Genomic DNA, 27,404 nt, shown 5'->3' on the forward strand with positions numbered 1-27,404 from the left:
GGCTCACGCCTGTAATCCCAGCACTTTGGGAGGCCGAGGCGAGCAGACCAGCTGAGGTCAGGAGTTCAAGACCAGCCTGGCCAACATGGTGAAACCCCGTCTCTACTAAAAATACAAAAAAATTAGCCAGGCATGGTGGTGGGTGCCTGTATCCCAGCTACTCGGGAGGCTGAGGTAGGAGAATTGCTTGAACCTGGGAGGCAGGGGTTGCAGTGAGCCAGGATCGCACCATTGCATGCCAGCCTGGGCAACAGAGTGAGACTCCATCTCAAAAAAAAAAAAAAAAAAAAGAAGTGGTAAATTCCCATCACTTTTTCATCCAAGTGCTCAGTTGGTACACAGATGGAGGGGTCTTGGAAAATACACAAGTGATCATAAGCTTCATATGGTGGTGACTTCAATACAGCAAGCCCACACAGCTCCTGGAGGAAAATGTTTTTTTTCTCATTCCCAATAAGTGAAGAACTCCAAAAGCCACTTTGTCTCATCTAGTAAGGATACTTTCCCATCTCCTTCAGGGTTAGGTCAACTCTGGCTCCATGCCACAATTTGGTCTTCAGAAATCTTAATCATTTTAATGTTCTTCAGGACAACACAGTGATACTACATTAATGACATCATGCTATGAGGACCTACAAGGCAGGGATGGCAGTTATTCTAGGCATGTAAGTTGTAAATCTCGTGAATCTACAGGGGCCTGTGACCTCACGGAAGCATTTCAGGGAGTCTAGGTTGAGATAGCTCGTCCAAAATGAAGGATGAGATATTACACCTTACACTGCCTCCTACAGGAAGCAGAAACATAATGCTTTGAGGTCCTATTTATGGAAGCAACATTTGTCACATTAGTGGGCTTCTCTGACCCACTTATGGGGTGTCTCAAAGGGGAGCTAATTTTGAGAAGGGGCCCAAGGCAGAGGAGATGCTCCATTTGGTTCAGGCTGCAATGCCATCTGTTTTGTCATCCGTGACTCCGTGGATCTAACGGTGCTCAAAGTGTCAATGGCAGATTGGAGAGGTGTACGTTACCTGTGACAAGCCCCGTTAGGAGAATCACAGTGTCAATTATAAGGGTTTTGGAACACATACATGCCTTATTTGTCAAATAACTATTTTTCTTTTGAGAAAAAGAATTGGCTTTCCCCTGGGCTGTGAAAGAGACTGAATGTCTCATCAAGAAGTCAGATCACCATGCAATCTGAGCTGCCCATCTTGAGCTGCATGTTATTTTGATCCATCAAGCCACCAAGTCAGTTTCCCCAAAACACCCAGCTCTACTGGAGACTCTCAGTATTCAGGTGGACATGTTGACCTGCCCTGGGTATGGAAGACATCTTCTGTCCCCAGTTAGCCCACTGCTTATTCAATGGGCTCATGGACACAGTGACCATGCAGGCAGGGACTGACTATCAGTCTTCCCCACCAAGGCTAACCTGGCCTTTCATGAGCATTGCCAGCCAACTCTGAGCCTTTCAAGAGGTATCAAACTCAGGGGAAGTCCTAGACAGCCACCTGAAAGCAGATTATATAGACCTCTTTAATCATGTAGGATATCAGCAATTTGTCCTTGCTGTAATAGACAATGCTTCTTCTGAACTTGGAATGACTTTCTTTGCCCCCTGTGCCTGCGTTATTGTCCCCGGACTTTCTGAATGCATTGCTCATCATCATGGTATCCTATACAATATTGCTGTGACCAAGGACCTCACTTTATACTAAAAGAAGAAATGTGGTGGGCTACTTTATGTCCCTCAAGTAGCAGCTGGCCTTATCCAGTGGTGGAATGACCAATTGTAGACTTAGTTATGGTGCCTGCAGGACAACGATGCACAGAAAGGTAGCACTGGTGTCCTATAATATATAAAATTTCTTCTGAACCCAAAGCTGACATATAGTGCTATTTGTCCTGCAGTCAGGATACATGGCTACAGGAACCAAGAGAATGGCGCCTTTCCCTAACACTCAATGACTTACTTGCAAATTTTTTTGTTTCTCATTCCTTCGCCTCTAGGCTTGGCTAATTTGAAAGTCTTAGTAACCAAGGAGGAACTCTTCTACCCCAGGAGATTCAAGTGTGGTTTAATTGAAATAAAAGTTGAGACCCTGGCTATTTCAGACTCCTCATGCCAGTGGGTGAACTGCAAAAAAATAGTATGATGGTGTTGGCTGTAATGATAGTAACTATTAAGAGGAAGTAGAGTTGCTGTTATATGATGAGCAATGAAAGGTGAATAGACAGAGTTCAATCATGGTAGTGCCTCTTGCTGCTGGCCTGTCCAGTGGCAAACATTAACAAGTTTAGATTCCTCAGAAATCAGGGCTACCCCTGACTAGCTGAGATCCCTGACGTAGGGAAACGGAAATTTTGTAACGTCCATTAAGGAGAGCAATTACAGCTTTATGACCAGTCAGAAAAACAAGAACTCTAACATATTTTTTTCTTGCTGTGTCATATATATGTATTTTATAAATGGATGCAAAAGTAATTGTGGTTTGTGTCATTACTTCTAATTGCAAAAAGCCACAATTACTTTGGCGCCAACCTAATAATGAATTCTCCTTTCCTTTACATTTTTTTTCCGCTACTATTGTATATAGGACAAACTAGTGATGGATAACTTAATAATTTAGTCCGTAAGATACAGAATGCTGAGATGAGATTGTGACAGAATTAGAGGAATGGCTATCACCCAGAGCTCCTGGGCTTGGAGCTGGACACAGAAAATGATGATCCTTTTGGGGGAAAGAGGGAATGTGTTTTTCTTTTTTCTCCTTCCTTCCTTCCTTTTCTCCTTCCTTCCTTCCTCTCTCCTTCCGTCCTTTTCTCCTTCCTTCCTTCTTTTCTCCTTCCTTCCTCTCTCCTTCCTTCCTTTTCTCCTTCCTTCCTTTTTTTCTCCTTCCTTCCTTTCTTCCTCCCTTCCTTCCTTCTTTTTTTCGAGATGGAGTCTCACTCTGTGGCCTAGGCTGGAGCGCAGTGGTGCAATCTCAGCTTACTGCAACCTCCGCCTCCCGGGTTCAAGCGATTCTTGTGCCTCAGTCTCCCGAGTAGCTGGGATTACAGGCATGTGCCACCACACCTGGCTAATTTTTGTATTTTTAGTAGAAACGGGGTTTCACCTGGTTGGCCAGGCTGATCGCGAACTCCTGACTTCAGGTGATCCATCTGCCTTGGCCTCCCAAAGTGCTGAGGTTACAGGCGTGAGCACCTGGCTTGGAACGTTTTTCAATTGTACAAGGGATATTAAGTGGGAGCATCTTTATTGTATTTTCAGAATTGTAAAGATGATAAGAAACACATTTGACACTAGGTAGTCAAAGAGGTGAACTGTTGTAGCCATCTGGCATTCTTTTTGTCGGCTTTGAAGGCATGATAAAGATGCTAGTTTTTCCTAAATCCATTCGCCCCTTCATCCATAATTACAGAACCATGGCTTTCAGCTGTGTACAATGCCACGTGGACTAAAACTACATTTCCCAATCTCTTGTAGCCAGCTTACTAGGGTAATTAAGTCCTACCAATGAGCTAAAAGTGGATGCATTATGTGGTCTTTCTGGGAAGGCTCCAGAAACAGGAGAAAACAAGCGCTCTTTAGTCTTCCCCTGTTCCTCCTAACGCTGGCCTGGGATGTGGACTCAATGTCTGGAGAGCCAGTATCCCTCTTGGATCATGAGGTAGAATCCATGCACACTGGAGGGAGAAATATCAGAGTCTGGACCTCTGTTGACAAACAATATTCCTTCAGTGTAATAAAATGCATACGGATGCTTTTCCAATGTGCCAGGGGAGAGACTGGTAAACAAGGCTAGTTTCTATCATAAGGACACATAAATAAGCGTGTTGCAGGCAAGGATATTAGGGAAGCACACAGGTGAAACGCCTGGCCTAATCCTGGGAGTATGGTGGGTGGAGAGTTCTGGAAAGGCTCTCTGCAGGAAGTAACACCCTCATGGATAGATAGGAAGGACCAGCTGTTGGAGGAAAGGGCGGAGTTTTCTTAGTCTAGGGGAGTCAGGAGGTGTTAACATTGCTTAACACCTTGGAAGAGATAAGGCAGGGAGGTAAGCTAGGGTAGGAGTTTAGACTCTATCCCTAGAACTATGAGGAGCAAGGGAAGGGCATTTAAGCACGGGAGTAAAGTGGCCAGGTGTTGTTTAGAACGATCATTCCATCATTCCACTTGCGCTGTTCAGAACGGGGATTGAGGGGAACGAGATCAGAGGCGTGGAGACCAATTCCCTATTTCCTCTTGAAATAGCGATAGGGAGAGAGGGAAAGGACAGAAAAACTAGAAAAGGAGCCCCGCGCCAAAGGCACACTTGGCCCCAGTGAACCACCTGGAATACGCTGGGAGCGCTGTAGCGCTAAGTAATTCTGAGCAAAAGCCAGGGTGAATTCTGGATATGCCAGGCCGTCTTTTGGAAAAAGAACACACAATTAGGCACGAAGTGGAGTAAGAAAAGAAATCACAATTACTGGAGCCTCGGAAATCCGGGTTTCTGTCTTCTGTTTACCAGAACCGCTTGCCCAGCAATGTTTCCAGAGGGCAGCCCGGCTTTCCCTCTTTTCCCAGAGCGCTCCCCAGCTCTCCCAAGACAAGGGTGGCGTGGTGCCCCGGGGCAAAAACTAAGTCGATGTACAGCCTCGAGGAGCGAGCTGCTCAGCAAAAGCAAAAGAGAAGGGCTCTCGGGTGGCGGGGACAGACCCTCCTTCGGGATGGGTTGGATCGGACAAGAGAGGCCGTGTGCCGTCAGCTGCCCCACTTCTCTTTGAAGCCCAGTGGGCTCCATCCACTGCCCCGCGTCCCGCGCGCCTCCCGGCACCAGCTGCGTCGCTGGGAGGTGAGGCGCTGGGAGCGCGTGAGGCTCTCCGGGAGAAAACAGCCCAGCTTGCATCGGAGAGGAGAGAGCAGCCGCAGGCACCGTCTATTTCCTCACTCTGAGTATACAGATTTGCCCTCAAAAACACAAACCCTGTCTTTGGCATTTCTGCATTTAGAAATAAACATCATTCCAGACGCCAGCCAGTTCATAGCCACAGAGTCGTAAAGTTTTATTTTTAAAGGGAGGGACGGAAAGGACTTGTAAAGTTTTTTTTTTTAATTTTGTTTTTAAAGAAAGGAATTAACTTCTGCAAAACAAACAATCAGCAGCAGAATGCGCGAGGCCAGAAGTGCGAACCCCCGAGGCGCGGGGCGCGGCTGGGAAGTTTTGGGGGCGCGCGGCGCGGTGCCGGGACCGGGGAGGAGGCGCGCGGTTCTGGGGGCGCGCAGTGCGGGAGCGCGCGGCCCCGGGGATGGGGAAGGGGCCGGGGACGGGTAGCGGGGCAGAGGGGAGAGGGGGGGCCCATGGGAGGGCTGGAGGGCTGCCTTGGGCCCCATGGGACGGGTGGCGAGGATGGGGGGCCGGGTTCGGCGAAAGCCCGGTCCCGGAGAGGGGGCGGGGGCGCGCGGAGCCGGTCGGCGCGCGGGGGCGGCGGGCGCGGCGCTGCCAATCGCAGACAAAGGCCGCCCCAGTGAATCATGTGGTGCCGGGGGAGGAAGTGCGGCTTGTTTTCTTTCCTCCAGTCTCGGGGCTGCAGACTGAGCGCGATGCGCGGAGACCCCCGCGGGGGCGGCGGCGGCCGTGAGCCCCGATGAGGCCGGAGCGCCCCCGGCCGCGAGGCAGCGCCCCCGGCCCGATGGAGACCCCGCCGTGGGACCCGGCCCGCAACGACTCGCTGCCGCCCACGCTGACCCCGGCCGTGCCCCCCTACGTGAAGCTCGGCCTCACCATCGTCTACACCGTGTTCTACGCGCTGCTCTTCGTGTTCATCTACGTGCAGCTCTGGCTGGTGCTGCGCTACCGCCACAAGCGGCTCAGCTACCAGAGCGTCTTCCTCTTTCTCTGCCTCTTCTGGGCCTCCCTGCGGACCGTCCTCTTCTCCTTCTACTTCAAAGACTTCGTGGCGGCCAATTCGCTCAGCCCCTTCGTCTTCTGGCTGCTCTACTGCTTCCCCGTGTGCCTGCAGTTTTTCACCCTCACGCTGATGAACTTGTACTTCACGCAGGTGAGTCTCAGAGAGGCTCCTGGAGGCTCTCACCTGGCGGGGTGGTCCCCGCGGGGCGCCCGAGGCAGGGGCGATGGCAGCCGCGGGGGCGGGTCCGGCCCCAGGGCTGAGAGTGTAGGGAGAAGGCGCCGGCTCTGGGATTGTCCGAACCCTGTCCTGTTTGCGGGCATTTCTCATAGGAACCCCCCTGCCATTCCCAAAAGGGGCAAGGAGAAGGAAGGGGAGGGCTGGGGGCCGCCGGTCACTCGCTGCGCCTGGCTCCGCATCGTGCGGTGGATTCGGGGCGCTTCTCAGTGCTCAGCGCGAAGCAGCAGCGCCTGCACACGCCAGTTAGTACGGATAGAAGGTGTGCCCCCAAGGGAGGCCTGAACTCTAGAATTTGCCCTGCCTCCCAAGGCACCTAACTCCCGGCCTGGATAGGTCTTCTGCACGTTGGCCTCCAGATTTGGGCCTGACACTGCTTTTTTGAGCGTTGGCAGGGTGAGACCGTGTTGGTTTTGATGAGATGTTTGGAACCTCTGGCTTAGGAGCTCTACCGAACTGCCGCTTACTAACTCATTCCACCGGATTGCTAAACGGCAGGCTGGGGTAACACCCAGCTCCGAGCTGCTGCCGCTCATCAGACTTACTATCTGAGCTCATCTGAGAGGCCCCAAGAAAAGGCCATAAAAGTTGATTGGGGCTCTTTTACAGCCACACGAAAATCATTTTATGGGGCATATTATTAAATAAGCTAATGGGAGAGTGCGTGAATTAACTTGACTGCTGCTTTGCTGGTGATGGTTGACTTAATGAGAGTGCAGTAATTGTTGAGCATTTTGCAAATACTTTGCATAGCGTTGCACAAAGGTTTAATAACGCGGTGCCGCCGTCATCATCGTCATCATCATCTCTGATTCCCATTAGCTTTCCAAGCACTACGATGTCCATTTTCACTAGGACTCTGCCGAAGGGGAAGGCGCCAACGGTGTCACCTGGTGAGGGTAATTTAAGAACTGTCGGATGGGCAGAGACCCTGTGCAAGCAGACATCGCATTCCTTTTAAGTGTCTTTTTTTTTTTTTTTTTTGAGAAAAAGTCACTTATTTCAAAAAAGAAAGAGGCCGTATGCGGTGGCGCATGCCTGTAATCCCAGCATTGCGGAGGCGGGAGGATCGCTTGTGTCCCTGAGTTTGAGACCAGCCTGGGAAACATGGCGAAACTTCCTCTCTACAAAATGTACAAAAATTAGCTGGGTGTGGTAGTGCCCGCCTGTAGGCTGTAGTTCCAGCTACTCAGGAGGCTGAGGTGGGAGGCTGAGCCCAGGAGGCGGAGGTTGCAGTGAGCAGAGATTGAACCACTGCACTCCAGCCTGAGTGACAGAGCTAGACCCTGTCTCAAAAAAAAAAAAAAAAAAAAAAAAGTAGGAGAAGGATTGCTCTGGTACAGTGGAAGCCACTGACTGAAAATATGGAAGAAGTACTTTTGGCTAAAAAATAGCATATGTGATACTTTGTTTTTTTTTTTTTGAGACGGAGTCTCGCTCTGTCGCCCAGGCTGGAGTGCAGTGGCGCGATCTCGGCTCACTGCAAGCTCCGCCTCCTGGGTTCATGCCATTCTCCTGCCTCAGCCTCTCCGAGTAACTGGGACTACAGGCGCCCGCCACCACGCCCGGCTAATTTTTTTTTTGTATTTTTAGTAGAGACGGGGTTTCACCGTGGTCTCGATCTCCTGACCTCGTGATCCGCCCGCCTCGGCCTCCCAAAGTGCTGGGATTACAAGCGTGAGCCACCGCGCCCGGCCAGATACTTTGTAGATATTATAATGTTTTAAAAATCGGTCTACACTCAGAGACTTCTTGTAAGTCCAGTGTATCAGCATATTTTCCAGTCGGAGAATAATGTGTATTGTCTGTCCAAGTACTAGCTTTAAACCTGCAAACCAGTTCAGGCAGTCAGCTGCATTGCACAGACACTTGGGTTTTGTAATTGAAATGAGGTGGTTCTAGCAAGATGCAAAAGACAGGTGAGGTGATGTTACGCCAGGAACTGTGACAATGGTGGTATTGCACATTGAGCTGTTTATATTTGTCCCCTTTTTGGGGGGCAGTGGAGGAAGAGGAAAATGTAGGGAACTGCCACAGCTCTCTGGTAATCACATGCAAATTCTGGACTTCGAGCCGGATTAGGGGCCGGGCTGCACATTTTCTGCACCATCGGCTGGTTGGTGAGTAAATGCTGAGCAAGGGAAACAGTGACCGGGCAGACAGAGCCACTCTGGCCCAGGGACCCAAAGTCACGGTCCTGTACTCTTTATATCTCCCAGGTCTGCAGGCACCACAGCAAAGGCATTTCGCCTGAGGGCACAGGGTGGCTGGCTGGAGAAGGTGGCACGTCTCCATCTCTGAGTGCTGGCATCTCAGAGCCTGGCAGAACAAAGCCATTTCTGGCTTAGTGACAAAACTGTGATACTTCTGGGGAGTTATAAAGCCTTTTGTCACCAGCCCAGCTCTGCCTCCCGTCTCCTTCTCTCCCCCTCTCCCCCTCACCCCCACTTTCTCTTACACAAACCATTGGAATTACCTAAAGTGGGGAGCTTTAAGAATGACTGTTGCTTGGGCCCCCATCTCAGACCAAGTAAATGTGATTTTTGGAGAAGGGGCTGACAGCTAACAATTAAGAAGTATGTTTAAGAAAGCATACTTTCGATCTCAGCTCACTGCAACCTCCGCCTCCCGGGTTCAAGTGATTCTCCTACCTCGGCCTCCCAAGTAGCTGGGACTACAGGTGCGTGCCACTATGCCCAGCTAATTTTTGTATTTTTAGTAGAGACAGTGTTTCACCATGTTGACCAGGATGGTCTTGATCTCTTCACCTTGTGATCTGTCCACCTCGGCCTCCCAAAGTGCTGGGATTACAGGCGTGAGCCACCGCACCCGGCCAAGAAAGCACACTTCTAAGCAATTGGTTATATTTATTTTTACCAGAACTCTCTGAAGAAAGTAATGATATTGTCCCCATTTTCCAGAGGAGGAAACTGAGGCTGAGAGGTTGTAGATGACTTGCTCAAGGTCACACTTTCAGTGCATGGTGGAGCTGAGATTCAACGCACATCTGTGCTGAGTGTGAGGTTTGTCTTTTATGTACAGTATGTGAAACCTCTTTTTATTTTATTTTTTGAGATAGAGCCTTGCTTTGTGGTGATCTGGGTTCACTGCAACCTCTGCCTCCTGGATTCAGGCGATTCTCCTGCCTCAGCCTCCCGAGTATCTGGGATTACAGGCACCTGCCACTGCATCTGGCTAATTTTTGTATTTTTAGTAGAGATGGGGTTTTGCCATGTTAGCCAGCTTGGTCTCAAACTCCTGACCTGAAGTGATCTGCCCACTTTGGCCTCCCAAAGTGCTATGATTACAGGCGTGAGCCACCGCGCCTGGCCATGAAACCTCTTAACAATGGGAAGACATACCGAACTCTAAAAATAACCTCGTGTTCTCCAGGAGCGCAAAATCAGGTTGCAGAGAATCAAAGTATACATACAGCATAGTTAAGGCACGACTTGGGGCACTGAAGGGAATGGATATTGAAGCATCAGGAGACTTGAATGAGACATGAGTCCTCTGAGAAGAAGCAGGTGTCTCGAGGCTGAAGATGGGTGGGGAGGAGGAGAGGACGGTGGGAAGGAAGCCGTGGGGCAGTTTGGGAATTGGGAATGAACTGGAATGGGAGGTCCGAGATGGGGAGGAAGCTTTTTTCTGTTGTTGTCAGTCCTTTGTCCTTTTGCGGGGTCCCTGTACCTGGGCCTTACTTACTCATCTCACCCTCCCTGGTGACCCAGAGGGTACTGTTACCCCCCAACTGAGGCTTGGAGAGGTGAGAACACTTGCCCACACTGCCCCGACCGAGCCTCTGTGCAACGCGCACGATGCTGCAGTACGCAGCCCCAGCTGCCCTTGGGTATACATCTGAGGGTAATGTGATCATGAGCAAGCTCAATTTGATTTACTTCCCCCTAAATCACTGCTTTTAAATTCTGCCATGTTAAGTCTCTTTCCACCCCTAATGACCTCTCAGGCAGATCCTATGGCTTTCTAGTCATACTCGGTAATTATTATTGTTATTATTTTGGAGTCTGGCTCTGTCACCCAGGCTGCAGTAGTGTGATCTTGGCTCACTGCACCTTCTGCCTCCCAGATTCAAGCAATTCTCCAGCCTCAGCCTCCTTAGTAGCTGAGATTACAGGTGTGCCCCACCATGCCTGGCTAATTTCTGTATTTTCAGTAGAGACAGGGTTTCACCATCTGGGCCAGGCTGGTTTCGAACTCCTCACCTCAGGTGATCCTCCTACCTCGGCTTCCCAAAGTGCTGGGATTGCAGGTGTGAGCCACTGTGCCCGGCCCATACTCCTTTATTACATCTTTACGTCTAATTTAAAGCTTCTCCCACCGTGTCCAAGGCCAGCCAGGCTTCGAGCTGCAGGGCTTGGTGCAGAGGGTGTGCCCCATGCTCTCAGCCTCTCCCCTTCCGTCTTCCCAGCAGCCCAGGGGAGGGACACACTCTCTCGTGACTGCCAGCCTGTCGGCCTCTGGTCTTGCTCCGGCACCGCCTCTGTGGGTAACTCTGCCACGTGGCCATGTTGACATGATGGACTTCAGCTTCTTCCTAGCCCCATCTTTGGTCTCCCTTCCATCCCAATTCCTTCTTCAAGGGGCAGCCACATGGCTTTAGGCCCCTTTTTGAAAAGCCCTTTTAGGGCTTTTTCTTAGAAAGCCATGGGATCACTGAGGCCCCTCCACTCCCACTTGGCCACATGGGTGACAGGCTGGATGCCTAACTAGTGTCTTCAGGACCCTGCACCTGGCTGCTTTTCACTCCTTGCCTGCCTAGGGGCCCTCCCACCTGTAAAAATCCTGGGTGGACGCAAGCATCACCCTCCAAGTGCCTGGTGCCTCCAGATCACCAGGGCACAGGTCAGGCTTCACTGGGACTCCATCTGCAAACAGTCCCAGCTCAGCAAGCATCTGCCCGGGCCCCCTTCCTGCCCAATCCCTGTGAGCAGTGTCCATGTGTCTTTCCCCTTTCTGACCTGGGGTGAGGTGCCCTGCTGGTAGCAGGCTGTTAACTCTTTTTCTCCGTCTCCACTCTCCACCTTCCAGTTCAGCCTGGGAACATGGGGAGGTGGCTGTGGTGGGACTGGTTCTGCTAACTCTCTCCAGGCCATCTGTGTGCAGTATCTGTCTGGCCCCAAATGTTTGGAACATGGAGTGCTGAGTACCTGCTGTTTCCAGCTGTGGCTCCTTGTGCCAGCTTTGGGGAACAGCTGAACTTCTGCTCCCGGCTGCATGAGGAAGTGGCGGGACCAAGGCTTTGCACCAAGGCCTTTGACTCAGAGCCTGTTCTAAGCACTGTGTCAAATCGCCATTTTAATGGGGGCTTTAGAGAGGGGCCGGACTCTGAAACCTGAGGCAGGCAGGGGTCTCTGCTCATGAGGAATTGTGGTGCCTTCCACCTCCAGGTTTCAGGATAGAGGCTCAGAAGCAAAAGCGGTAGCTTCTGTGCCCAGGCAGCTCCTGGGCAGACAGGTCTGTGCCCTGCAGGGGCAGAAGTTGGTGTGGCGGTGGGCTCGGTGACACCTCGGCAGCCGTGTATCCCAGCCCTTCTTCCTCGGAATTCCCAGCCTGGAACTCAGACTCTCCAGGTTCCCGAGTTGGGCAGAATGGAACAGGCTGGTTCAGCTTTGTCTTGGGCCCTATGACAAACTCCTGCCATTGCAGTCACGTGGTTTGCGGAAGGAGATGGAGAAGCGAGTTCTGTCCGTGGGGAGAGGTGCTGTGATGAATGGACACTGATGTGGGAACTGAGACCTGAGACCTCACAACGCCTTGGAGGGCAGATGGGAAGCTGACATTTATTGGGGTCTGGTCTTTTCTGTTCTGAAACTCAGCTAGGGACTTCCACACCCTACACTCAGCTGCAGCGGGGATGGTTCGTGAGTCATGTGGTCCTGTGGGATGGTGCCAGGGGCTCGTGGTGAGGGCCTGCGGCTCATGGGAGGGGCTCATGGTCGGTGTTGGGAGCTCTTCATGGGCACTAGGCCAGCAAAGCCTTATGAATGAAGAGGCAGCCCTGGGAGTGAAGGAGCCGGGGTCCCTGGGTGCAGATCTGTGTTCCAATCCGGGCTTTGCCTCCAGTGTGGGTCCCATGGCCGGTTACCACCTCTCCGAGGCTGCTGCTTCACCAGGGAGACAGAAACCGTAATACTCATCCCACGGGTTGGCGTGGGTTAAAGGAGATGCCGCATGTCCTGAATCCCTTTGCTCTTCTCCCTTAGCTGAGATTCTCACTGTATGTTGCCTACAGCTGTGAACCCGGGCTCTTGCTTCGACACCCAGCCACTGTCCTGAAGGTCAGATCCCCGGGCCGACCCTGCCCTTTTCCAGCCCACTGTGCCGTCAAAATTACGTTTCCACCAAACAGCAACTCTTCTGTTTGTAAAAACGGTGGTGACTCTTGGCACACCCGTAGGGAGCATGTGGCAAGCCTAATCGCAGTGCCTGACATGAGAACAGAAGGCACTGGGGGTCCAGCAGCCCAGCCAGGTGTGCAGAGGCAGGACAAGTCCCGTGTTTCAGACTGACCGATCCGTGCTTGCTACACATGCCACACCCTGACTTGAAGTGGGTCATAGTCCTCATTCTTGCTGGTGGGGAATTAAGAGTCCCCTGAAAATCGAATCCAGGAACTAGTCCCCCACGCTCACCAGGAAAGGGACGTGGGTGATTGTAGGAGTAAGGGGCTTCGGCTGTGGCTCTTGGCAGTCAGTTTAGTCAAGACATGTTTATCAAATACGTGTCATGTGCCAGGCCCTAGTCTAGGAGTTGTGAAGAGGGAAGCTTCTAGGCCTGTTGGTGATTGTGAAGAAGTAAGAGGCTCAGGAAACAGACAAGGCGGGCCAAGGGCAAGGACTGTGCTCAGCCTGGCTTCTGGGTCCTGCGCCCATGGCCTCAGCCCCTGGCACTGGCTCCCTGCGGAGCCAGCTCAGTGGGCTGATGGCCAGTCAGAGCCGTGTGTGCGCCTAGGTGTGCACCTTTGTATGTGTCTGTATGTGCATGTGTGCCTGTGTGCACCTGTGTGTGTATGTACATGTGTGCCTGTGCTGTGTGGCTACGTGCACCTGTGTGTGTGTATGTGCATATGCGTGTGTGCCTGTGTGCACCTGTGTGTGTGTGGGGTCTATGTGTGCCTGTGTGTGTACCTGTGTGTGCTTGCCTGCCTCTGTGTGCCTGTGTCTGTGTGGGTCTCTGAGTGTCTGTGCATGTGTGTGTATGTGCCTGTGTGTGTGTCTGTGCCTGTGTGTGCCTGTGTATGTCTGTGCCTGTGTGTGCCTCTGTGTCTGTGCATGTGTGTGCCCGTTTGTGTGTGTCTGTGTATGTGCCTGTGTGTGTGTCTGTGCCTGTGTGTGCCTGTGTGTGTGTGTGCCTGTGTTTGTGTGTGTCTGTGCCTGTGTGTGTCTTTGCCTGTGTGTGTGTGTATGTGCCTGTGCGTGTGTCTGTGCACGTGTGTGCCTGTGTGTGTGGAAAGGTTTCCTTATTTTCATTTGGTCTGTCACTCACCCCCAGCACCTCCCCGCAGGCCACTTTCTAAATATACAGCCCAGTTGCCCGAGCCCTCTCCTCGAGCCATGGCAGCGTGCTCTTCTCTCTGCAGCCGAGGCTGTGGCCACATCATTGCCTCGGTGATGCCCTGCCAACCGAGGGGGAGCTAAATCCTGTTAATGCCCTCAGCACTCGGGGAACAATTAGGCCCCTCACAGCACATTCAGCATCCAACCCCAGTGACCACGCAGGAAGCCTGGCCTTCCCCACAGCAGAGGCTATTGTGAGGCTGCTGCCGGGTCACCATCAGGAGGGCCCTACTGTCAGCTCCGAACACTGTGGCACTTGCAGGCTTTGCTACAGCTTCTTGCTCACGTGCCTTTCCGTAGTCAGACAGGCAGAACTGATAGTGACCAGCAGGGAGGCAGGGCCGGAGCGCTGTCCTGAGGCTAGTGCAGGTTCTCAGGGGAGTTCCGGGGCCCAGCCATGGCTGTCCCGCTGCTGCTGTGCCCGCCCTCTGAGCCCCAGGCTAGCTGCTCAGCATTGAGTGGCGGAGAGTGGAGGGCAGGGGTCATGACAGTGAGGGGAGGTCTGCCCAGAGAGGAACATTTGCAAGATCCAAGGCCCTCTACAAAATCTCACTGCAAGCGTCTTAGGGTTTTGCAAACAACAAAGTCATGTGATCCCAAGAGCCGCTTTTGTCAGGCTGTTCTTGTTGGCCTTGCGTTTCCAGTGAGAAGAGGAAAGCCACTTCCTGGTTGGAAGGTCTGTCTGGGTCCTGACATTTTGGCCGGCCAGTTCTGTCAGTACAGAAATAGCCCCAGCAGACTGTTTAGACAGTACCTGGGACAGCAGGCATTCCCCGAGGGCTGCAGAGGCTCATAAATATTTCACTTTTTATGTTTCCTGCAGCTGAAGTTTAGAGTCCATTAACCCATGAGGACAGATGAAGCCCAAATGGTTTTACTCTGCAAGTGGGTTGATTACCTCAAGCCTATGTGGGTCAGGATTTTAGGCCTGTGAGCCACATATGGTCTCTGTTGCATATTCTTTTTTTTTTTTTTTTTTTGAGATGAGTCTTGCTCTGTTGCCAAGCTGGAGTGCAGTGGTGCGATCTCAGCTCACTGCAACCTCCACCTCCCAGGTTCAGGCAATTATCCTGCCTCAGCCTCTCAAGTAGCTGGGACCACAGGTGTGTGCCACCATGCCCGGCTAATTTTTGTATTTTTAGTAGAGACGGGATTTCACCATGTTCGCCAGGGTGGTCTCGATCTCTTCACCTCGTGATCCGCCCACCTCGGCCTTGCAAAGTACTGGGATTACAGGCGTGAGCCACCCCGCCCGGCCGCATATTCCTTTTTTTAAAACAACAACAGCAAACGCAATGCATTAAAATGGTGAAAACCCGTCTTAGCTCACGGGCTTTACTGAAGCAGCCTGTGGGATGGACTTAGCCTGCAGGCTGTAGTGTGCTGACCCCTGGGTTAGGACAGACTCATTATTTGTCACCAAGATCCCCCTCCACTATCACCACCTTTATTATTTTGCTAAGGCAAGTCAGAAACAGGCTTCGGTTTCTCTCATAGTTTAGGGAGTTTCATGGTTTCAAGCATTCAGTGAACAAGCTGTAGTGATCCCTACACACAGGTGTCTGGGATCAGAGATAGGAAGTTGGGATTTCTTCCCTGAAGGGCCACAGTCTGTTGGGAAGGACAGACATAAGTAGAAAGGAGAGGGCTGGGAGCCACCTGCACGTTTGGCACATAGGAGGGACCCTCACCCTGGCTCTCTGGGCTGGGGAGCAGTCTTGACATCATGTGATATTATCAGCTCACTCTCTCCCTCCTTGATTATTTATTTATTTGAGATGGAGTCTCGCTGTGTCACCCAGTCCGGAGTGCAGTGGCGCAATCTCAGCTCACTGCAACCTCTGCCTCCCGGGTTCAAGCGATTCTCCTGCCGCAGCCTCCCGAGTAGCTGGGACTACAGGTGCGCGCCACCATGCCCGGCTAGTTTTTGTATTTTTAGTAGAGATGGGGTTTCACAATGTTGGCCAGGATGATCTCGATCTCTTGACCTCATGATCCACCTGCCTCTGCCTCCCAAAGTGCTGGGATTACAGGCATGAGCCACCGCGCCTGGCCTCCCTCCTCGATTTTTAAATGGCATACACACTTGCGAGGCTGAGCTACACAGTCTGCAAAACACAGGGTGAAAAAACCCCCACACACGGTGGGGTTGGCTCTGTGGGCTGCTCCCACCCCATAGGCTACTCTCCCTGGCACCTTGGACTCTGCTGCCACAGCTTCTTTGTAGCTGTCAGAGGTCATGTTGTCCCTTCAGGCTGTGTGACGGTCCGTTTGTAGTGCATGAGTGGTGGCAGATAAGGAGGGAAGTGGGCAGGGTGTGAGCAACCTTGGCGTGCCGTGAGCCTGGCCCCATTAGGACCACACTCATTTTCTGGGAAGACAGCACACATCTATCCATGTGAGAGGGCCTCATCCTCCCAGCTTTTACAAAGCAACATAAAGTTCAACTGGAACATGGAGATTCATTTCATTTATTCAACAGGTGTTTTTTTTTTTTAATTAAAAAAATTGTATTGGCTGGGTGTGGTGACTTATGCCTGTAATCCCAACACTTTGGGAGGCCAAGGCAGGAGGATCGCTTGAGCCCAGGAGTTCAAGACTATCCTGGGCAATATAGTGAGATCTCATCTCTACAAAAAATTAAAAAATTTGCCAAGCATAGTGGCACGCACCTGTAATCCCAGCTACTCAAGAGGCTGAGGTGGGAGGATTGCTTGAACTTGGGAGATCAAGGCTGCAGTGAGCCGAGATCACACCACTGCATTCCAGCCTGGGTGACAGAGCGAGACCTGTCTCAAAAAAATGTGCTGGGGCTGGGCACAGTGGCTTATGCCTGTAATCCCAGCACTTTAGGAGGCCGAGGCGGGTGGATCACCTGAGGTCGGTAGTTCCAGACCACCCTGGCCAGCACGGTGAAACCCCATCTCTATCAAAAATACAAAAATTAGCTAGGCGTGGTGGGTGCCTGTAATCCCAGCTGTTGAGGAGGCTAAGACAGGAGAATTGCTTGAAGGGAGGCAGAGGTTGCAGTGAGCCAAGATCGCGCCGTTGCACTGTAACCTGGGTGACGAGTGAAACTCCATCTCAAAAAGAAAAAAAGTGTATCGGGCTAAGTGCGGTGGCTCACGTCTATAATCCCAGCACTTTGAGAGGCTGAGGTGGGTGGATCATGAGGTCAGGAGTTTGAGACCAGCCTGGCCAACATGGTGAAACCCCATCTCTACTAAAAATACAAAAATTAGCCGGGTGCGGTGGCGGGCGCCTGTAATCCCAGCTACTCAGGAGGCTGAGGCAGGAGAATTGCTTGAACCTGGGAGGCGGAAGATGCAGCGAGCCGAGATGACACCATTGCACTGCAGCCAGGGAGACAGAGCAATACTCCATCTCGGAAAAAAAAAAAAGCAACAAACAAAAAAAACAAAAAACCAAATAAAAGACGTATTGAAGCCAAATTGACACAATATGAAATCAACCATTGAATGCATGCAGCTGAGTGATGTTCAGTACATGCACAGTATTGTGCCGCTGTCTCTTCTATCTAGTTCCAGAACATTTTTATCACCCCCAAAGGAAACTTTATGGCCATTAAGCAATCACTCCTCAGTCCCCGTCGCCTCAGCCCCTGGCAGCCACCCATCTGCTTTCTATCTCTGGATTTACCTATCCTTAATATTTCATATCAAAGGAATCATCCAATGTGTATTCTTGTACGTCTCCTTTCTCCTAGCATAGTGTTTTGAGGTTCATCACATTGTAACATTTATCAGAACTTCATTCCTTTATAAGGTTAAATAATATTGCGCTGCATGGATAGAGACCACATTTTATTTATCCATTCATCCGTTGATGGACATTTAGGTTGTTTCATCACATGTGTTTGAGTGCTTGTTGTGTGCCAGACACTGTGCAGACTGTTTAAGGTCAAACTTAGATTCTCCCTGTGTGGAACTTAGCCTTGAGCGGGGAAAACAGACTTCATGTCAATGACTTCTCCATTGTGCGATTGACTGGCCGATGTGACTTAGTGGCTGTCCTTACAGTAGAGATATGAAGAGTGAGATGTTTTCAGTGGAAAGTTGAAGACTTAGTTCATTCCTTCATCTCTGTGAGTCCCCCTCTAGGATACATGTTTTAAAAAGAACCAGTGGTTTTTGCTGCTATTTAAATGAAAGTCAAATCCAATTAAAAAATCTCACTGTAATGAAATCAAAATATTTCCCAAACACAGATATTCACTATGAAGTGATGCCAGGATGGCTGTGGAGGGACTTCTTGGTGGAAGCCGCCACCTGTGACTTGGGCTGTTGGGTTTCCACCCACCATTGCCCTGGTCCTGCTCCTAGGGCCCCTTCCTTGGGTGCCACCAGGAAGTGAAGGCTTAGGTTTAGGTTGACGTAGCAGGTGTATTCTCACCAGAACCAGATTCTGGGCCAACCAGGTTGGGCCCCTGGCTAGTCTTGGGTTGTGTGCGTGGAAGCCCCCAGACTCCGTGTCCTCCTGGGCCCTGCTCCAGGTAAGCTGGAATTTCTGGTCTGCCTGGGTTTGTTCTCAGCGAATCGTGGGGTCCAGACCAACATGAGGATGGAAGGGTGGTGCTGGGTAACTCCCACTCCTGCGCCCTGGGGCCGTGCACAGCACGCGTCATCCGTTCCCCCAGGACACGTGGCCTGTCGCGGCTTTGACAGCATATATTGTGTCTTCCCCGAGTTCTCTCTGCTTGGGGTCAGCTAGTCCCAGTTTTTTTCATTATTCCTGGAGGAACGTGGGTGTGTCCCCTGCCATCCTGGTTGCTGTTCCCGAAGGCCCCAGTGAGCTGGGACAGTGTCAGGAGCAGACCAAGTCCCCACCCCCAGTGAGGAGCTTCCCCCGTTACTCACATGGCTTCCCCTCGAGGAGGCCACATGTTCATTCTCTCGGTGGCAGGACACAGGGAGCGTCATTTAATACCAGACACGTCCGGCAAGGGCAAGAGTTCCCAGGGCATCGTAAAACCTCAGAATTCTCCTCACTTCTGAAGCAGAAAGTTATTTTGTGAGGAGGGGAAAAGACAAACTGGGGTATTTTCCCTGCGAATTTATTTTGTAGTTTTGCATCATTTGCCAGCAAGGATCAGGGCACAATGGTACGACACCGCACACTGCCGCATGTGGCCTGGGACCCTCCTGCCATAGGGCCCAGCAGGCCAGCGCTTGCCACCGGGAGAAACGCGTCTGTCTGTGCTTCTAATGTGTCACCTTCCTTAAGTACATTTAGAACAATTAGGGGCAGGGCCCTGGCTGGTAAACTGTGAACTGTAATTTGTGGCTGAGCAGTTAAGAAACATAACAATGATGGTAGGGCCTTGTGTGGCCACAGCCCTTGTCATTCCCAAGGCCAAAGAGAGAGAATCCTGCCAGGGAGGCTGGTCAGAATTATCTGCCTCCATCTCTGCGCGGAACTGATGCCAAGACGGACTCCACTCAGGCCACGGGCAGGCGGGCAGGTTGGTGCGCTTCTGTGGCTGAATCGGCCGGGCCGCAGCCGTTCCTGCGGGGCTTCCAGGGCGGAGGACACGGGCTGCCCCTGGGAGGGAACTTCAAGTCATGGAGCTATCAAAGTAGAAGCAGCTTAATGAATATTTGTCCTAATGCTTTCACCTCGCAGATAGACACTGAGGCCTAGAAAGGTCAACAGAGCTAACCAGGAACCGACAAGTAGGTTCCTGGGGGTTGACCAGCCTCGTCTCTGAATCCAGGTGCTCAGGGGACAAGAGACAATTCAGAAAAGCAGGGAGACTGAAGGACGCCGTTTGGTGTGGCTTTAGGTTGACTTCGAGAGCCACAGAGGGTGTGGGTGGGAGGTGTGCTCTCTGGAGTCCAGCCTCCTCGCGGGCTGCCTGCTGGGCTGACTTATCAATGTGGGGGCTCAGGGCCACCCCGAGTTCTGCCTTCTGGATGGCCAGCCTGCATTGGCGCCATTGGATGGAGTCAAGCTCAGTTTATGGGGCTCAGGGAGGCTCTCGTGAGCCGATGGAGGGGTGGAGGAGGAGAGAGGTGCTTGCTGCCCGGAGAGCTGGGCTGCTGGGAGCAGGAAGGAGAAGAGGAGCTGTTGGGAAGGGGGACAGTGAGTGGAGATGCCCTTTATCTATAAAGGTAAAGACTGTTATCCCATTATCACTTATGAAATGAAGAATGCCTTGTGAGGACCAAGGTAGGGACATTCTGGGTGGGAGCTGAGCTCCTGCCTTGTGGGGTGCACATACACAAACACGCACACACATACACAAACGTGCACACACACACATGCACACACACACGCACGCAAACACACATGCATACACCTGAGGAAGGATCATAGGCGCCAGGTGAGCCAAACAGGACCACGCAGCGGAGCTCTCAGGAGGGCCAGAGAAGGCTGCAAACACATCCAGGGAGCTCCGAGGTCTATGGAAATCCAGAGCAGCAATCATGATTGGCCTCTGATCACATGGGAAGAAGCTCACTGAAGTCTGGGGTGCCCACATTCCAAGGGCCAGCACGATGGCCAGGAGCAGGCAGGACCAGCTTCTTGGGCCACATGCTTGCCAAGGTCAAAGGTGGGAGGTGATGCGGTGAACACCTGACCCTGTATTCCAGTGACCCCTCTCACACCTGGCCAGCCTGGGACACAGACCAGGCACACCTTGGCTTCAGGCCACCGCCTCCCAGAACTTGATGGCATGGACAGCGTGCTCGCTTGCCTTTTCTGGCCAGTTACCTTCACTGCCACGGACACAGGACTATGAGTGGGGCTGCGGTGGTGGTTATCCAGGTCCTGAGTCCCTGGACCTATAGCCCACAGCTGACGTTTGGAAGGAAAGAACATCCTAACGCAGGCATAGGGGCCCCGCCCTTGCTTGCACTGTCTTGGAGACTCAGCCTCAAGTGCAGATCCCCTCCCCACCGCAGAGCCGCCTTGTGTGTCTTCAGGGAACCCTGCAGAAAGGAGAACTCCGGCATCTGGGTTTCGGGGACTGACTGTCTTGTCACCCTGCTCCGCTGAGTGAGGATGCTCAGCATGTGGGAACAGACTGAAGCAGCTGACTAATGACTGTTGCCTGGGGAGACCAGGGCCTTGGGGTTTGCATAATTTCCCTAATATATCAGGAAGTGGGTAGCGCAGAGGGACCAGGAGAGCAAATATCGAATGCATCAGTGGTTCTTAACCTTTTTCAGTATGAAAGTTCCTTTTATGGTTAAGAAACCGTCTGTGGTCACAGTTTAGTAGCTGTGCGTTTAGAATCATGGTTTGGGAACATGTATAAGGACTAATAATACCAACAACAGGGGTTGCAGCCACCCACGTGGTACTTACTAGGTGGCAGGCATTTGTCCAAGTGCTCTACATGTCTATGAATTCACCAAATGCTTATGAAAACCTGGTGGATGGTGTTATTAGTCTCATTTTACAGGTGAGGTACTTGAGGCACAGAGCGGTCAAGTGACTTTTCCAAGGCCACACAGCTGATAATTGGTGGAGCCAGGATTCAAGCCCAGGTAAGCCAGCTCCAGATTCCACACTGTTTTTTTATTTTATTTTATTTATTTTTTTTGAGACGGAGTCCCGCTCAGTCGCCCAGGCTGGAGTGCAGTGGCGCGATCTCCGCTCACTGCAAGCTCCGCCTCCCGGGTTCACGCCATTCTCCTGCCTCAGCCTCCCGAGTGGCTGGGACTACAGGCGCCCGCCACCATGCCCGGCTAATTTTTTATATATTTAGTAGAGACGGGGTTTCACCGTGTTAGCCAGGATGGGCTTGATCTCCTGACCTTGTGATCCACCTCCCAAAGTGCTGGGATTACAGGCGTGAACCGCCGCGCCTGGCCCGATTCCACACTCTTAACCATCCTTCTGTGTCCCTCTGTCAGAGAGGGCTACACAGCTGTGGCCTGTTATATAGGAGTAGTGTCATCTGTCAGTATACGTGGGGGACTGGTTCCAGGACCCCGAAGTATGCTCAGAGCCCCACATACTCACATCCCTGTACAACCTGCATGTACAAAGAGTTGGTCCTCCTTATACTCAGGTTTTACATCCTGAGAACATCATAGTTTTGATTCCCATTCAGCTGAAAAAAATCCATGTATAGGTTCACCCATGCAGTTCAAACCCATGCTGCCCAGGGGCCAACTGTACTGTGCCTTAGTGAAGATGCATGAGCTAGAACTGTGTGTATCAACCTAGATACGTTCCAAACACATAATCATGGGGGAATAAACAAACTGCAGAAGGCTATGGAAGGTATTAATGCATTCATATAAAGTGCAAAACCGTACAGGACAGTACTCTGTATCATTCACGAATCCAGGTTTATCTAGTGAAAGACTGCCTAGGCATAAAAACACCAAATTTCAGGATAGTGATTAATTTCCTGGGAGCGAATGGCACCAGGAGGGGGTAGGCTGGGAGCTCCAGCTGTGTCATTTTTATTTATTAAACCACAGCTGGGGCTGGGCATGGTGGCTCATGCCTGTAATCCCAACAATTTGGGAGGCTGAGGTGGGTGGATCACCTGAGGTCAGGAGTTCGAGACCAGCCTGGCCAACATGGTGAAACCCCGTCTCTACTAAAAATACAAAGATTTTCTGGGTGTGGTTGCACATGCCTATAATCCCAGCTACTCGGGAGTCTGAGGCATGAGAATCGCTTGAACCCAGGAGGCAAGGTTGCAGTGAGCCGAGATGGCACCACTGCACTCCAGCCTGGGCGACAAAAGTGAAACTCTGCCTCAGAAACAAACAAAACATAGCTGGAGCAAGCGTGGCAAAGTATTAAGGATGGAGTGCTGGGTGCATGAGTATTTGCTGTTGTTTTTTGTATATACATAAGCTATTTTATAATATAAAGTTTCAGCCTGCCATGCATTTGTAATATTTTCAGATGAATTTGCCTACATACGTTTTGAACCAGCGTGTGTGATAGAGACTGGTTTCTTTAATCTGGAGTCTACGCTTGGTGAACGCAGAGTTTCAGACCCCTTAGTTACTGTGAGGGTCACCTCAGGAGTCTCAGCCCACAGGCAGCTAGGATCAGGATGCACCCCCTTTTAAGGATAGGGGGATTATGAAGTGTCCAAGTGGTGGCACAGAAGTGGAGACACTAGGGTGTCCAGATGTGGGTCCTGGCTTAGGGGAGAGGATTTATAAAGTAAAATGGCTGCAGAGATTCTGAATCAAGCGCAGGTTGGAAGCATAGTGCTTTGTTGGCACATCACAGGCACTGCCTCCAGGGACATTGGAGGTGACTTCTGTTGAGTTTTGCTGACTGCACAGGAGACACTGTCATACCCACAAAGAATAGCAGGGGACATTTCTGCCAGAAACACCACTAAGACATTAGAGAAAATGATTGTAACCCAGCTACTCAGAAGGCTGAGATGGGAGGATCACTTGAGTCTAGGAGTTCAAGACCAGCCTGGGCAATGTAGGGAGACATCATCTCTAAAAAATAAAATAAGTTAGCCAGGCATTTGACCTGCACCAGTACATAGTCTCAGCTACTCAGGAGGTTAAGGCAGGAGGATCCCTGGAGCCCAGGAAGATGGAGGCTGCAATGAGCTATGGTGGCACCACTGCACTCCAGCCTAGGTGACAGCAAGACCTCGTCTCTTAAAAACAAACAAACAAACAAACAAACAAAGATTGTAAGACAGCAAATGTCAACTTGAGTTAGTAGTTGAAAAAATAGGCTGGGCGGGGTGGCTCATGCCTGTAATCCCAGCACTTTGGGAGGCCAAGGCAGGCAGATCACGAGGTCAGGAGTTCAAGACCGGCCTGATCAACATTGTGAAACCCCGTCTCTTTTTGTATTTGTAGAAATACAAAAATGAGCCAGGCATGGTGGCGGGTGCTTGTAATCCCAGCTACCCGGGAGGCTGAGGCAGGAGAATCACTTGAATCTGGGAGGCAGAGGTTGCAGGAAAAAAAAAAAAAAAGAAAAAGAAAAAGAAAACATAGGCAAGCAGGAGTTCAAAGGGTGGGAACAAATCAGTGACGCGTGAACAGACTGATTTATGAGGGCAGGGGGCAGAGTCCAGCAGCTGCTCAAAGGCCTTTCTGCTTCTGTCGAAACAAGTACGTCACATGCAGAGCTCTAGGCCCTCCTGTGTCATCCGAAAGGATGGGGTGAAGGCCTGGGTTACCGAGGGGGCACAGGTCGCCCACAGGTCCGGCATGAGGAGGCCTTGGCCCACTGTGGGAGCGGGTGGTGCGGAAAGCCCATGAGGGCTCTCGAACATTCCCCAGCGCCCGACAGTGGCCAGCTGGCGACATCTCCCAGCCGCAGCTCAGCCTTCAACAGTCAAAAAGCCAGCATCACCCACAGCGCCATCCCCAGATCTATTCTAGGTTCTGCTGAGGTTCTAGGTGGGACTTTGAAAAGCAGAAGAAACAATGTTAAAACCGAAAGGAATTTGCCATTAGGGAGAAATGCTTTATTTTCACCAGATGACAAGCTTCAGGGTTTCTGATGAAAGTAGCTGCAATTTCTTCTTTCTCCTTCACGCCTGATTCTGCTCCCCTCCCCTGTCCTCCCATCCTTTTTGCCATAATGGGGGAAGCCCTGAAAAACCCTGGTATTTTCAGAGGCTGTGTGGAGCCCAAGGAAGGGGAGGGAAAGGAAGTGGGGCTCATTTACCGACCATTCAGTTCCTGATCGGGTTCCCCAAGAACCAGCTGGGACTCTCCAACCCAACCTCACTTCCCCTGGGGTCCCTGTCATTAGGCAGATGGCACCCCCGTGGCTGTCCCTGCCATGCTCCCTCAGACCCCTCCCTGCTGCCTCAGTTTCTCGGCCCTCCACCCTTCCCTGCCTCCTGCTTCTCCCTGTCTGCCCTTCTCGGGACCCAGGTTCCTTCTGTCTGTCCGCAAGCATGCTCAGGTCTCCCCATCTTAAAAACAAGGTCCGGACCCCCTGAAGAACCTCTCTCTTGCATTTCACAAACATGCGCTTTTGGAAAGCAGTTTATGCTCTTGAATTGACTCACTGCTCCCACTTCCTCCTGCTGCCATCCAGGGCCTGCCCGTTCCCCCTCTAGCCTCCCCGTCAGCCAAGCCTGCCCTTGGCCAGGCCCTGTGGCAGCTTAAGGTGAAGTGGTCCAGCCTCTCAGCCGCACTGGACACCCTGACTATCTCTTGCCCGGGGCCTCTCTCCCCTGCAGTCTTTGAGGCCTTGACCACTGAGAGGACTGCTCTTTGACCTCCTCCCTACTCTTAGGTTTTTTTTTTTTTGTCTTTTTGTTTTTTTTAAATAACAGCTTTATTGAGATATAATTCACATTTTCTGTGCTGTCCCCATCTCGAAGTGTACCATATTCAGAGTTGCGCAGTGACCGCACAGTCCACCGTAGACCTTTTCCACCCCAGAAGGAACCCCGTACCTCTTAGTGGTCACCCTCCATTTCCCTGCCATGCCCTCCAGGCCCAGGCATCATGAATCTACGTAGGGCCTCTGATTTGCCTTCATTTTCACCTTCTCTATCAACCCATGGTCTGCAGCCTTTGCTCTGCTCTGTACCCCAGGGACCCCTCTCACAGCACAGGTCTGCATTCTAGCTGTGCCAATGCTCCCCCGAAGCTCTCCGCACCCTTACCCTGGACAGCGGCCTCTTCCTGGCTGGTCCGCACCCCAGCCCGGCCTTCTGCTGCCCTCCCCAGCTCCAGGCTACTGCAGCACCTTCTCTCCTCACCCCCTCCCTCACCGCTCCTAAGTCCACATGCAGGTTCACACCTGCTCATGCTTGCCACACCTCCATGCACTTTTCACACCTCCTCACATCACATCTCACACCTCTGCACACACTTCACACCTCACGCCTCCCACTCACACCTCCTCACACCTCCCATACCTCCACACGCTTTTCACACCTCCTGTTATGGTTTGGCTGTGTCCCCACCCAAATCTCAACTTGAATTGTATCTCCCAGAATTCCCATGTGTTGTGGGAGGGACCCAGCCCATGGGGGCTGGTCTTTCCCACACTATTCTCATGATAGTGAATAAGTCTCATGAGATCTGATAGGTTTATCGGGGGTTTCTGCTTTTGCTTCCTCCTCATTTTTTTTCTCTTGCTGCCACCATGTAAGAAATGCCTTTCGCCTCCTGCCATGATTCTGAGGCCTCCCCAGCCATGTGGAACTGTAAGTCCAATTAAAACTCTTTTTCTGCCTAGTCTTAGGTACGTCTTTATCAGCAGTGTGAAAATGGACTAATACAGTAAATTAGTACCAGGAGTGGGGTGTTGCTGAAAAGATACCCAAAAATGTGAAGCAACTTTGGAACTGGGTAACAGACAGAGATTGCAACAGTTGGAGGGCTCAGAAGAAGACAGGAAAATGTGGGAAACTTCCTAGAGACTTGTTGAATGGCTTTGCCCAAAATGCTGATAGCAATATGGTCAATAAAATCCAGGCTGAGGTGGTCTCAGATGGAGTTGAGAAAATTTTTGGGAACTGGAGCAAAGGTGACTCTTGTTATGTTTTAGCAAAGAGATTGGTGGCATTTTACCCTTGCCCTAGAGATCTGTGGAACTTTGAACTTCAGAGAGATGATTTAGGGTATCTGGCAGAAGAAATTTCTAAGCAGCAAAGCATTTAGAGGTAACTTCAGCACTTTTAAAGGCATTCAGTTTTAAAAGGGAAACAGAATATAAAAATTCAGAAAATTTGCAGCCTGACTATACAATAGAAAAGAAAAACCTATTTTCTGGGAAGAAATTCAAGCAGGCTACAGAAATGTGTATAAGTAGCAAAGAGCCTAATGTTAATCCTCAAGACCATGGGGAAAATGTCCTCAGGCCATGTCAGAGACCTTCACGGCAGACCTTCCCATCATAGGCCCTAAGTCCCTTTTGTGGGCTGGGCCCAGGGTCCCCATGCTGTGTGCAGCCTAGGGACTTCGTGCCCTGTGTCCCAGCTGCTCCAGCCATGGCTGAAAGGGGCCAATGTAGAGCTCGGGCTGTGGCTTCAGAGGGTGGAAGCCCCAAGCCTTGGCAGCTTCCATGTGGTATCGAGCCTGCAGGTACCAGCAGTCAAGAACTGAGGTTTGGGAACCTCTGCCTAGATTTCAGAAGATGTATGGAAATGCCAGGATGTCCAGGCAAAAGTTGCTGTGGGGGTGGGGCCCTCATGGAGAACCTCTGCTAGGGCAGTGCAGAAGGGAAATGTGGGGTCGGAGCCCCCACACAGAGTCCCTACTTGGGCACTGCCTAGTGGAGCTGTGAGAAGAGGGCCACTGTCCTCCAGACCTCAGAATGGTAGATCCACTGACAGCTTGCACCGTTTGCCTGGAAAAGCCACAGACACTCAACACAGCCCGTGAAAGCAGCCGGGAGGGAGGCTGTACCCCGCAAAGCCACAGGGGTGGAGCTGCCCAAGACCATGGGAACCCACCTCTTGCATCACTGTGACCTGGATGTGAGACTTGGAGTCAAAGGAGATCATTTTGGAGCTTTAAAATTTGACTGACCTGCTGGATTTCAGACTTGCATGGGCCCTGTAACCAGTTTGTTTTGGCCACTTTCTCCCACTTGGAACGGCTGTATTTACCCAATGCCTGCCTGTATCTCCATTGTATCTAGGAAGTAACTAGCTTGCTTTTGATTTTACAGGCTCATAGGCAGAAGGGACTTGCCTTATCACAGATGAAACTTTGGACTGTGGACTTTTGGGTTAATGCTGAAATGAG

General features: G+C 51.4%; 1 protein-coding gene across 2 annotated transcripts in view; it reads left to right on the forward strand.

The window, feature by feature from the left end:
- The first annotated feature begins 5,519 nt into the window (after window positions 1-5,519).
- Window positions 5,520-27,404, forward strand: part of GPR137B (G protein-coupled receptor 137B) — a 68,656-nt gene continuing 46,771 nt past the window's right edge. Inside the window, exon 1 of one of the 2 annotated variants that reach the window (XM_058430382.1) lies at window positions 5,520-6,046. In XM_058430382.1, the coding sequence (XP_058286365.1) occupies window positions 5,633-6,046 (414 nt within the window). In that variant the 5' untranslated portion in view covers window positions 5,520-5,632. The remainder of the gene's footprint in view (window positions 6,047-27,404) is intronic. The other variant, XM_032137742.2, reaches the window with a different exon arrangement.

This window comes from Hylobates moloch, unplaced genomic scaffold (genome assembly GCF_009828535.3).
Source record: "Hylobates moloch isolate HMO894 unplaced genomic scaffold, HMol_V3 SCAFFOLD_18, whole genome shotgun sequence".
NCBI classification, from domain to species: domain Eukaryota; kingdom Metazoa; phylum Chordata; class Mammalia; order Primates; family Hylobatidae; genus Hylobates; species Hylobates moloch.